General features: G+C 44.5%; 1 protein-coding gene across 6 annotated transcripts in view; it reads right to left on the bottom strand.

Moving 5' to 3' along the window:
• Nucleotides 1–13,487, bottom strand: part of cep290 (centrosomal protein 290) — a 91,338-nt gene that overhangs the window by 53,923 nt on the left and 23,928 nt on the right. For 5 of the 6 annotated variants that reach the window (XM_033038003.1, XM_033038007.1, XM_033038006.1 and 2 more), the window contains 5 exons: nt 10,864–10,956; nt 8,878–8,962; nt 7,324–7,466; nt 4,963–5,127; nt 99–248 (listed from right to left, as the gene is read on the bottom strand). In XM_033038003.1, coding sequence (XP_032893894.1) covers nt 99–248; nt 4,963–5,127; nt 7,324–7,466; nt 8,878–8,962; nt 10,864–10,956 — 636 coding nt within the window. The remainder of the gene's footprint in view (nt 1–98; nt 249–4,962; nt 5,128–7,323; nt 7,467–8,877; nt 8,963–10,863; nt 10,957–13,487) is intronic. The other variant, XM_033038005.1, reaches the window with a different exon arrangement.

The following is a 13,487-nucleotide window of genomic DNA, read 5'->3' on the forward strand; positions in this document are numbered from 1 at the left end:
GAGTTATTTCAGGCAGGGAATGGGGATGGTGATTCCAACTTGCATTAAATCTGACTTGTATAAGTGTTCACAGAATGTAACTGTTAAAATCGGTGTACCTGGAGGAGTTGCATCAAATATTCATTGAGAGCGTTGATAACATCGGTACTCGAAGCTGCCATTCCTTGTGGTAAAATGAGAGTTTGGAACTGAACATTACATCCACCTGATCGACGTAATATAGTTGTTTCACCTTCCAGATGAGTAATCTGAAAACCAAATAAGTTCTTCAATAGAAGTTTCAGATAGTTTTTTTAAAATAAAATTCACTGTACGAGACGGGTTTTGGTAAAAGTGGCAGCATTTATTGATCTCTTTGTTTAGTTTAGCTTAGAGATACTACGTGGAGCCAAGCCCATCAGCCCATCGTGTCCACACCCCCTACACTAGATCTATCCTACACACGAAGGACAATTTACCGAGGCCAATTAACCTACAAGTCTTTGGAATGTGGGAGGAAACCGGAGCACCCGGAGAAAACCCACACGGTCACAAAGAGAAAGTACAAACTCTGTACAGACAGCACCAGCAGTCAGGATCGAACCCGGGTCTCTGACATTGTGAGGGAGCAGCTCTACCGCAGCGCCACTCAGTTATCAGAGTCTTTTTCCCCAGGGTGGAAATGTCAAATACTAGAGGCCATAGCTTTAGGATGAAAGAAGGGGAAGTTTAGTTTATACTGAGAGTGTGGTTAGTGCCAGGAACTCGCAGGTGGTAAAGCAGGTGCAAGAGCAACATTTAAAAAGCACAAGGTGCTGGAGTAATTCAGTGGATTAGGAAGCATCTCTGGAGAACATGGATAGGTGACGTTTCATCTTGGGACCCTTCATTGGACTGATCCAACCATTTACCTCACCTCACCTGTATCGACCTTCTCGAACCAGGCTTTGTCCTGCCCCTTCCCTCTTCCAGCTTTCTTTCTGTTTCTCCTCCCTTCACCACATCGAAATCAAACTGAAGAAGGGTCCTGACACAAAATATCACCTATCTTTGTCCTTCAAGGATGCTGCCTGAGCCGCTGAGTTACTCCAGCACTTTGTGTCCTTTTATTGTGAACCAACATCTGCAGTTCCTTGTTTCAACTTTGAAAGGGCATTTGGACAGGCACATGAACAGACAGGCATGGGACACTGACCATGTAGTCAGTTGGGATTAGTTTAAATTGGCATTGTGTTTGGCACAGACGTTTTAAGCTGAGAACCTGTTCCTGCATTGCACTCTTCTACGTACACAGGCCTCGTACTACAGGCGGCAGTGATGCAGCGTTGGCGTTGCTGCCTTACAGTGCCAGAGACCCTGGTTCGATCCTGACTGCGGGTGCTGTTGGTATGGAGTTTGCCCGTTCTCCCTATGACCCTGTGGGTTTTCTCTGGGTGCTCCCACATTCCAAAGATGTGTGGGTTTGTAGGTTAATTGGCTTCCAAAGAGGTAGGGGAAGTCATTAAGATAAACTGTGCTTATAGGGCACATTCATATGACTGTGCATGAGATCAGTACTGCTTGTGATTGTCATCTCATGCTGTACAGATTGCCAAGATCACGATCTTCCTTCAGATGGCTACAATGTCACTTGTGGACTTACTTTCTTCAAGTTCAAGTGAGTTTATTGTCATGTGTCCCTGTATAGGACAATGAAATTCTTGCTTTGCTTAAGCACACAGAAAATAGTAGGCATTTACTACAAAACTGATAAATGTGTCCATATACCATGATATAAATATATACACACATGAATAAATAAACTGGTAGTGCAAATAACAGAAAGTGGTTGCTAATAATCAGAGTTTTGTCCGAGCCAGGTTTAATAGCCTGATGGCTGAGGGGAAGTAGCTATTCCTGAACCTGGTTGTTGCAGTCTTCAGGCTCCTGTACCTTCTACCTGAAGGTAGCAGGGAGATGAGTGTGTGGCCAGGATGGTGTGGGTCTTTGATGATACTGCCAGCCTTTTTGAGGCAGCGACTGCGATAAATCCCCTCGATGGAAGGAAGGTCAGAGCCGATGATGGACTGGGCAGTGTTTACTACTTTTTGTAGTCTTTTCCTCTCCAGGGTGCTCAAATTGCCGAACCAAGCCACGATGCAACCGGTCAGCATGCTCTCGACTGTGCACCTGTAGAAGTTAGAGAGAGTCTTCCTTGACAATCCGACTCTCCGTAATCTTCTCAGGAAGTAGAGGCGCTGATGAGCTTTTTTGATAATTGCGTTAGTGTTCTCGGACCAGGAAAGATCTTCAGAGATGTGCACCCCCAGGAATTTGAAGTTCTTGACCCTTTCAACCATCGACCCGTTGATATAAATGGGGCTGTGGGTCCCCCTCCTACTCCTTCCAAAGTCCACAATCAGTTCCTTGGTTTTGCTGGTGTTCAGGGCCAGGTTATTGCGCTGGCACCATATGGACAGTTGCTCGATCTCTCTTCTGTACTCTGACTCATCCCCATCAGTGATACACCCCACAATAGTGGTGTCGTCAGCGAACTTGATGATGGAGTTCGCACTGTGGTTCGCTACGCAGTCATGGGTATAGAGTGAGTACAGCAGGGGGCTGAGCACGCAGCCTTGAGGTGCTCCCGTGCTGATTGTTATTGAGGCTGACACATTTCCACCAAATACGAACAGACTGTGGTCTGTGGACGAGGAAGTCGAGGATCCAGTTGCAGAGGGATGCGCAGAGACCCAGTTCTGCGAGTTTGGTAACCAGTTTGGAGGGGATGATTGTGTTAAATGCCGAGCTGTAATCAATGAATAACAGCCTGACATATGAGTTTTTGTTGTCCAAGTGGTCCAGTGCGGAGTGGAGGGCCAGCGAGATCGCATCCACCGTTGATCTGTTGTGGCGGTACGCGAACTGCAGTGGGTCCAGGTTTTTGTCGATGTAGGAGTTGATTTGCTCCATGATCAACCTCTCAAAGCACTTCATCACCACCGGCGTTAGTGCCACTGGTCGATAGTCATTGAGGCACGTCACCTTACTCTTCTTGGGCACCGGTATAATTGATGCCCTTTTAAAGCAGGTGGGGACCTCAGACCTCAGAAGTGAGAGGTTGAAAATGTCCGTAAAAACTCCCGCCAGTTGGTCCGCACAGGTTTTTAGAACACGGCCGGGTATACCATCAGGTCCAGGTGCTTTTCGGGGGTTCACCCCCCTGAAGGATTTCCTGACATCGGCCTCTGTGACTGAGACTGAAATGCCATCACAGCGAATGGGGGATCGGGAAGGCACATCAGTATTCTCCCTGTCAAAGCGTGCGTAAAACGCATTGAGCTCGTCAGGGAGTGATGTTACACCGGCATTCGAGCTGCCTCCTGGTTTTGCCTTGTAGGAGGTGATTGCATTCAGACCCTGCCACAGCTGCCGAACATCTGTCTCGTCCTCCAGTTTGGAGCAGAAGTCCCTTTTGGCCTTTTTGATGGCCTTACCAAGTCGTATCTGGTCTTCATGTAGGCCACTGTATCGTTGGATGTGAATGCCCTGTGTCTGGACTTCAGGAGAGTGCGGATCTCAAAGTTCATCCAAGGTTTCTGATTGGGAAACACTCGGAAGGTTTTTGTAGGGATGCAGTCCTCCACACATTTTTTTATGAAGTCTGTAACGACTGTGGCATATTCGTTCAAGTCCGTTGCCGAGTCCTTGAACATTGCCCAGTCTACAGACTCCAAACAGTCCTGGAGTTGTTCTTCTGCCCCCCCCGACCAGCTCTGTGCTGTCCTCACTTCTGGGGGTGCGCTCTTTAATTGCTGCTTGTAGGCAGGAAGAAGCAGCACCGCGGTATGGTCGGACTTACCGAAGTGAGGGCGAGGGATAGAACGATAGGCATTCTTGATGGTGGTGTAGCAGTGGTCGAGGGTGTTAGGTCCTCTGGTGCAGCAGGAGACATGTTGGTGGAAGTTGGGGAGTGATTTCTTGAGGTTCGCCTTATTGAAGTCCCCAGCAATGGTGGTAAATGCCTCGGGGTAAGACGTCTGGTGTTTGTTGACCATGGTGTGCAGCTCCTCCAGTGCCAGACGGACGTCTGCCTGGGGTGGGATGTAGACCGCGGTCAGGATAACGGAGGTGGATTCTCTCGGGAGGTAGAAGGGACGGCACCACCGCCAGATGTTCGAGGTGTGGAGAGCAGGAGTTGGACAGGACTGCCACGTCGGAACACCACGCAGAGTTGACCATGAGGCAGACGCCCCCTCCTCTCCCTTTCCCAGATGCCAGGGTACGGTCCATGCGGTGGATGGAGAACCCTTCAGGCTGGACCCTCAACTTATTATCACCAGCAATCTGTCCTGGACCAGCCTAATCGAAGCAATGGCCAATAGCACACCAACGCCTCTACTTCCTTAGATGGCTTAGGAAGTTTGGCAGGTCCCCAACAACCCTGACCAACTTCTGCAGATGAGCCATACAAAGCATTTTATTGGGATGCATCAATGGCATGGTTTGGGAACAGCGCCATCCAAGACCGCAAGAAATTCCAGAGAGTTGTCGATGTTGACCATCAGTCTGACCCCGGTAATCCCCCTCCGATCAAGCATAAGGTACAAAAATGTGAAAAAGCACACTTCCATTTCAGGGACAGTTTCTTCCCAGCAGATACCAGACAACTGAACTGTCCTCTCACCAACTAGAGAGCGGTATGGACTTCCCATCTTCCACAGTGGAGATATTCGAATGATCTTTAATCAAACTTTACTGGTCTTTATCTTCCCCTAAACCCTATAACATTTATCCTGTATCTGTGCACTGTAGATGGCTTGATTGTAATCACGTATTATCTTTCGCTGAATGGATAGCACGCAAAAAGCTTTTCACTGTACACGTGACAATAATAAATTAAACTAAACTGAACTGAACTAGCAAGCTAATGGAATTATAATTCCCTGAATTCATTTGAATATCCAAAACAGTAAATCGCACTGGTTCACCCCGTGTACAGACCCTTTCATTGGCTTTCGACAGCTGATTGCCAGTGACGCCAGCCTCCTTTCGAGTCTCTTTGAGTTCCTGTCGGAGTTCCTCGTTTCTCCCCATCAGTTGATCCAGTTGAGCTTTCATGTGGACATTGACAACTTGTTTCCCTGCGGTGTTCTTTGCCTCAATTACCTGAAACAACATTTGGCACAACTTTATTACCACAACACCATATTTCAAACCAGGATAACAGGACAAAGTCACCTTGAACAAGGGTCACCACAATACAGAGGAGGTGCAGAAGAGTTTTACCAGAGGGGTGGGAGATTGCAACCTTCACGTGGTCCGCCCTGTTTCGATGAATGCAATCAACCTGGCGTGCACAATCAAATAGAACAAGTTGTTCTCCAACTTTAGGCTGTGCACGCCATACGCAAGAAAAAGTTTTACCAGAATTCTGCCTGGATTGGATGGTGTTTCATTGATTCAATGGTGCTTTGTTGTCACGTGTACCTGTGACATTGAAGTATCCTTTTTGCATACAGTTCAGTAAAAATCATAGGCCCAATGATACTGAAGAACGAGAGTGCAGGAATAGTAGATTACACTGAGAGAGTATACATGAGTCGTCACGTTTCCGGCACCATTTTGCCTGATTAAACATTGTAAACTATTGGCAACTAACTTCATTTCTGATTTTATTAGGGAAGGAAGGTTATTGAAGAAACAGCACAAGTGGTTGGGTCCAGGACATTACCAAGTAACATCCGTAGTGACAACCTGGGGCTAGGACAATTGGCCTTCAACAATCCAAACTATCGGAGCTGTCCCCATGACGCATATTTACTTTAATTTTACCAGGACTCCCCGATGCCATATTCAGTCAAGTATGACCTTGATGCAAAATGCAACTCACTTCTGAAATTCAACTCTTTAGTTTTGAACCAAGACTCAAAACTATTATTAGATAGAAGGAGAGGTTGGACATACTTGGTGTCTATGGAGGAACTGCAGGTGCTGGTTTAAACCGAAAGCAGACACAAAAAGCTGGAGTAACTCAGCGGGTCAGGTAGCATTCCTGGAGAAAAGGAATGGGGGACGTTTCAGGTCAAGACCCTTCTTCAGACTGAGATGCTGCCTGATCCAATGAGTTACTCCCGCTATTTTGTGCCTGCCTTCGGATATACGTGGACTGTTTTCTCTGGAGCACAGAATTTGAGGGGAGACCAAATAGAAGTATATAAAATTGTGAGAGGAAAGACAGTCAGAATCTTTCTCCGCAGGCTGAAATGTCAAAGACTAGAGTGCATAGTTTTAAGGTGAGAGGGACAAAGTTAGAGGGAAATGTGCAGGGCGAGTTGTTTTTTTTTAAGAAACACAGCGGTGGTGTGTGCCTGAAACGCTGCCAGGGGTAATGGTGGAGGCAGATACGATAGTGGCTTTTAAAGTTTGTAGATAGCTGCATGGATATGCGGGGAATGGTGGGATACGGATCACGTGCAGACAGATGAAATTAGTTTATCTTGACACCATGTTCAGCGTAGGCTTTGTGGGCCGAAAGACCTGTTCCTGTGCTGTACTCGTGATATGTTTTACATACGCACTGATTGAAAAAAGCTGCAGCCGGCAAAGAAAGGGAACTCTGCACAACACATTACATCACTAAGTTTAAGAAGGAACTGCAGATGGTAAACAAAAGTGCTGGAGAAACTCAGCAGGTGCGGCAGCATTTATGGAGCGAAGGAAATAGGCAACGTTTCGGGCTAAAACCCTTCTTCAGAATGATGTAGGGTGGGGGGGCGGGAAGAAGAAAGGTTGAGGAGGAGCCAGAGGGCTGAGAGCTGAGAAGGGGAGGAGACAATGAGGGCTACCGGAAATTGGAGAAGTCAATGTTCATGTCGCTGGGGTATAAACTGCCCAAGCGAAATATGAGGTGCTGCTCCTCCAATTTCCGGTGGTGCTCACTCTGGCCATGGAGGATGCCCAGGACAGAAAGGTCGGATTCGGAATGGGAGGGGGAGCTGAAGTGCTGGGAGTTGAAGTGCTGAGCCACCGAGAGATCAGGAAGGTAGGTTAGTACAACTTCAAATGCCTTTTGAAAGTTCATGATAGCTAAATCCTCTGGTTCCTCCGTAGTGATAATACATTCCCAAAAAAAGCTTGTCTATCAAAAACTGATAGGGAACAATGAGATTGAGAAAAAAATTAGCCCTGGACAGAGAAGAATGGAAGGGAGATTGATGAAGAGCGAGTTTGTTTACTTCACATTATAATAAGGGTCCATTTGTTGGCTCTCAGGAATGTGTTTTAATGGCCCTTTCATGCACTAATGCACAAAGTGAAACAAAATCAATGAAAGTAGAACTCAAGAAGAATGATGCTACTTACAGAAATGAGGCTTTCCAAACTTTCCAATCTCAGGATTTCTTGTCCTCCTTTAGGAATAGATTCCACTTGCGTGTCCTTCACAGCTTGCAAGATTTCTTTCATGCCTAGTTCAAACTTCTTATTTTCTTCTTGCAGTTCATTTACTGTAACCAACATTACTCCATCAGTTTCCCGCCAGATACGGTTGGCATCGCTAAACCCTACTGATACATGGTTTTCACCCTTGGGATAAAAAGTTGTCCCTCAGGTTCCTATTAAATCTTTCCCCCTTCACCTTAAAGCTATTCCCTCCAGAACAGCCAACCATGTGAACCTTGTCAAATGCCTTGCTGAAATCCATATACTTCAATCCATGCGTAGAAAGGAATTGCAGATGCTGCTTTACACCAAAGATAGACACAGAGTGTTGGAGTAACTAAGCAGGTCTGGCAGCATCTCTGGGGAAAAGGAATAGGTGATGTTTCGGGTTGTTACCCTTTCACACTACAGATATAAGCGACCGAAACGTCGCCTATATCATATCCGTGACTTCCAAAGGCAAGTTCTTTATTAAAATAATCCCTTCATCGGCAGATCGGGGGCACAGGCAGCAAGACGGTGGTCGCAAGTGAACAGAACAGAAAAGGAACTGAACTCCTGGCAGAGTTGCAGATTCTAAATCCTGAGGCATTTCTAACAACGTAAAATAAAACTGTATTTTAACAAAATCTTTCATGATTTCAGTACATCCCAAAGTGCCTCACAAACAATGCAGTATTTTTTCAACTGCAGGAGCCTCCCATAACAGCAGCTGCCATAGACTGCACTCATGTGTTCTTAAAAGCTCCCATTAAGAAGCCAGACCTTCACATATCAGTTCAGTCTGAAGATGGATTTTGACCCGAAACATCACCTATTCATTTTCTCCACAGATGCTGCCTGACCCGGCGAGTTACTCTAACATTTTGTGTCCATCTTCGGTATAAACCAGCATCTGCAGGTTCCTTCCTACACAGTATTTTATAGCACTGCGCGCAATCCTGTTTCCTGGCAAGAATCTTTTATATCTGTGACTGAGAGATGTGGCTTTGGTTTAACACCCTCATCTGAAAGAGGATTGCACCCCCTGGTTTCTGGAATTGCAGGGAATGGTCCTGAGGTACCATCTACCGCACGGGAGACACTCGGACTATCTTTGAATGGACTTTACCTTGCACTAAAATTATTCTCTTTATCCTGTATCTGTACACTGTGGATGGCCGAATTGTAGTTGTGTATAGACTTTTCACTGACTGGATAACACACAACAAAAACAGTACTTTTCACTGTACCTTGGTACACATGCCAAATAAACTAATCTAAACTAAAGAAAAAACTAAATTAAACTAAAACTGTCCTTTGTGACGTTGCTCATGCTGTATTAACAGTTACACATCAAACTTAAATACAGTGCATTATTTACTATTGGGTACTAACCGAGGATTCAGCAATTCAAACAAGACGTTATCTGCGTTTTTTCGTAAACCCGCTCTGAAAAATTATTTTTATGCACTTCAACAAATGAAAAGGGCTTACATTTTGCTTGAAGCTCAGCATTTTCAGTCCTCCTTTGTTCCAACTCCTTCTCTCTTGCTTCCAGTTCCTTGGAAATATATTCATGCTAGAGAACGAGGCAAAATTAAATCCATTTAGTTGTCAGTAAATCAAAGGTATCTCAAGTTTGCAGAAATATACTTGTCACTTCCCTCTACACGTGCTTTTATTTATACTGGATCTAAGCCACTAAAATTGCCCAGCCCAAGAAAAAGAGCCAGATAAAGAGGCACAGGAGGAATGGACACAAAGGTGGAGAAGGCTGTTGCAACAGTAAATATAAACCTTTGGCATGTTTTTGTGTATTAATTATCAATTGACTTTAATTATTTTCATCCACCAAACTTCTTCAAAGGGTTGACAAAGTGCTGGAGTAAATCAGTGGGTTAGGCAGCATCTCTGGAGTAAACGGATGGGTGACGTTTCTGGTCAGGACCCTTCTTCAGACTGATCTCGGCCCGTAACGTCACCTATCCTTTCTCTCCAAAGATTCTGCCTGACCTGCAGAGTTACTCCAGCACTTTGTGTCTATCTTTGGTGTAAACCAGCATCTGCAGTTCTTTATTTCTTCAAATGGTTTCTTTGTTGAAGGAATCAGTAGTTTTCTTGGCTAGTTCAGGTCCCTTGCGGTTTCACTCTTAGAACCCATTCACTTCTTCTGCCCCGTTGTGCTAACCATTTCGTCCCAATTGCCTTCCCCTTCCTGCACCCAGGTATCTGCCCTCTCAGGCTATCCGACTAGGTAGTGCATACCAAGTCCGTGGCCTATTCTGCACAGAATTTCAATAATCCAAAAATGAATTACAAAAGGAATTAATGCACGTTTCAGAGATTTACTGCAATTAATTGTCAGATCTAATCTAAACACAATTGAATTTTAGTAGGCTGAACCCTGCAACAGGATTTCACATCACTTGAGCTGGTGGCACGGTGGAGCAGCGATAGCGTTACTGCCTCACAGCGCCTTGAGACCCGAGATCTATCCTGACTCCGGATGCTGTCTGTACAGAGTTTGTACGTTTTCCCTGTCTCCGAGTGGATTTTCTCAAGGGTGCTCCGGTTTCCTCCCTCACTCCAAAGACAAGCAGTCTTGTAGGTTGGGTAGGAAAGAACTGCAGATGCTGGTTTAAATCGAAGGTAGACACAAACTGCTGGAGAAACTCAGCGGGACAGGCAGCATCTCTGGAGAGAAGGAATGAGTGACGTTTCGGGTCGAGACACTTCTGCAGACTGATGTCAGGGGAGTGGGCGGCACAGAGATAAAAATTAGTCGGAAACAGTAAGACTGGTGGGAAAACTGGGAATGGGATAGAGGGAAAGCGAGGGCTGCTTGAAGTTTTTAGTAATGATGAGGTAGTGGGTTTTAGTAATGATGAGGTTGTGGTATCCCTTGCTTTCCATCTCTCTCCATCCCCTCCCTCTTCCCAGTTCTACCAGTCTTACTTTCTCGGACTACATTTTATCTCTGTACTGCCCACTCCCCTGACATCCGTCTGCAGAAGGGGTTCGACCCGAAAGATCACCCATTCCTTCTCTCCTGAGATGCTGCCTGTCCCGCTGAGTTACTCCAGCAGTTTGTGTCTACCTTCAGTCTTGAAGGTTAATTGGCTTCTGTAAAATTGTAAATTATCCCTAGTGTGTAGGATAATGTTAGTGTACGGGGTGATCATTGGTCAGCGCGGATTCGGTGGGCCAAAGGGCCTATTTCCACGCTGTATCTCTAAAGTCCAAATTCTAAAGTAAAGTCTAAAACTTTAGTCATGCAGTTTATAACCAAAAAACAAGACACAGTGCTGGAGTAATTCACTACTGCCCATCAACTATCATCCGCATATTTCAAATGGGAGCTGTCCCTATCACTCGTTCCAATGGCATATAGTCAGAAAACCACCGCCCCTCGTAGCAATACCATGCGATACAACATTCAAACAGCTTCCCGCGTTCCTAATCTTGCTCGTCTTGTAGTACCTTAATCATTTGTTTGTTGAGTTCGGCAACCTCAAATTCTGCATCCTGATGTTTTCCTTCCTTGTTTAGTAAATCTTTGCGTAACTGACGATTCTAGAGATGCATTAAATCATTTAGAATACAGGTCAATTCCCAGAAAAGCATTGCAACATTAGCTCATCACATTTTTAATGACAGATCCAGCTCCTTTGTGAGGACTCCTATGTATCTGGACTGAAGTTTGCTTTGAGCATACACTCAAGATAGGTCGACGTGAAATACAATTGCTCGGTGCCTGCTTTGTGATAGATCTGTAACAATCATTTACTTCCGCTCCCGTTCCCAGCTTTCATTAAAAATTCCAATGTGAAAGTATATTTTTGAGAGGAAAAATAAGGGGGGACTTGCTAAGAACACAGGCAAAGGATATCCCAGGGCCAGTCTTATCCCAGTTACTCCCTCTTCTCCCCTCTCCCATCAGGCAAAAGGTTCAGAAGTGTGAAAATGTCCACCTCCAGATTCAGGGACAGTTTCTTTCCAGCTGTTATCAGGCAACTGAACCATCCTATCACCAACTAGAGAGTGGTCCTGATCTCCCTTCTATCTCAATGGATACCTTTGAACCATCTTTAATTGGACTTTACTGGTCTTTATCTTGCACTAAACGTTATTCCCTTTATCCTGCATACTATGGACAGCTTGATTATAATCATGTATAGCCTATTCGCTGACTGGATAGCACACAACAAAAGATTTTCACTCTATCTTGGTACACGTGACAATAATAATAATAAACTAAACAGGGTGTAGTTATAGATTGTTATTACTTTAAGCGATCCCGTGTACAAAGTCACTAAGGCCAGGGAAAAAAAGTCTGCTGCTTGATTTAATTTCCAGAAAGATAAGATTGGAAAGCAGGAATGTTAGAGATTAAACTTGTGTCAGACCTTGGTCAGACAACAGCTGTAATTCTAAATCATACAAAAAGGATAACATATCCCTCAGCAAACATAGGATAGAGGCATTGACGATGTTGCATTCTGCTTTACAAGAAAAATACCAGTTTATATTTATGAAATAGATGGAACGTTCCCTTGGAAATTAGAAATTAAAGGGTGGTCTAAAAGGTGGAATGTCAGGATGGCACAGACCAGGGTGACTGCATGTTCTGTTTTAAGCTATACATTGTATGTATATCTTGGCTCTAGTTAGATATAGGATCAGAGTTACATGGCAGGGCCCTACTCATCCATGCCAACCAAGGTGCCTTCCCGAGTTAATCCTAGTAGCCTGCATTTGGCCCCTACCTCTCCAAACTTTTCCTACCCATGAACCTATCCAAACGTATAGACCTTCTTCCAAACAAGGAAACATTTTTCAAAGTAAAATTGTCAAGGCATCCATTACAGAGGGAACAATTAGGCAGAAAAAGGGAAAGACCATCTTTGTGATGCGTAAACCAAGTAACATTTGAGGAACTTATTGAGAGGTGAATTTTCTCCAAATTTGTTTGAACATATTTAACGAGACATAATTTAATAAAGAGCACAGCTCCTTTCAAAGACTTATCTAAGCTGTAAAAATATACTGTAGTATTCTATCATCGAGCGTACACATTGGTAATATTAAGCATGTTGTGCAGCATTAGCTGGATTTGCAACCTTTGACAAGTAGAAATAATCTAACCTGTGATTTAAGACTCGATAATTCTATCCTTAACTGCTCTATGAGATCATCTAATGGATCGGTACTTTTCTTTGGGTCCTCGGCTGCCTCAGTCGAACTGATTGCCTGTACTGACTGAGCACTCCCAAACGTGGGGGCATCTGCTTCCACAAGTGGCTTTGCTGCACTATTTGCTGGCGGCACTGGTAACTTTGCCAAAATGTCCATTGATGACCGAGACCTGGCAGCTCCTTCCTGTTCATACTGATAAGCCTGTAACTCAACAGGATCTTTCTTTACAAACGGTTCGGCCACTTTCAGCAAGGGGAAAAACTGCCTTCTCTCCTGGGAAGATATAAAACTATCCCTCTCTCTTTGAAAATTCCTTGACTTCCTCTGCAGATCTTCTGACTGCATTGTAGACTTCCGAAGTATAACTGAAATCTGGTTGGACATTTGATTCAAAGCATGGGCCCTGACATCAAATTCACTGTTGGCCTGTGTAAAATAGAGCAGGTTAAATTCTAAATATGTTATATAATTAGTCACGTTAAAAATACTGTAAGTTAGAAATAGATAAGACTATTCGAGAAACAGGAAAAATTGCTACAAAATTGAATTAAGGTCATGTCATAAGTGATAAGGGCAGAATTAGGTTATTCGGCATGTCAAGTTTACTCCACCATTCAATCATGGCTTATCTATCTCTCCCTCCTAACCTCGTTCTCCTGCCTTCTCTCCATAACCCCTGACACCCGTACTAATTAAAAATCTATCGATCTCTGCCTTAAAAATATCCATTGACTTGGCCTCAGCCTTTTATGCCAAAGAATTCTACAGATTCTCCATCCTCTGACTAAAGAAATTCCTCATCTCCTTTCTACATGAACGTCCTTTAATTCTGAGGCTATGACCTCTAGTCCTAAACTCTCCCATTAGTATAAACATCCTCTCCACATCCACTCTATCCAATCCTTTAA

This window comes from Amblyraja radiata, chromosome 19 (genome assembly GCF_010909765.2).
Source record: "Amblyraja radiata isolate CabotCenter1 chromosome 19, sAmbRad1.1.pri, whole genome shotgun sequence".
NCBI classification, from domain to species: Eukaryota; Metazoa; Chordata; class Chondrichthyes; order Rajiformes; family Rajidae; genus Amblyraja; species Amblyraja radiata.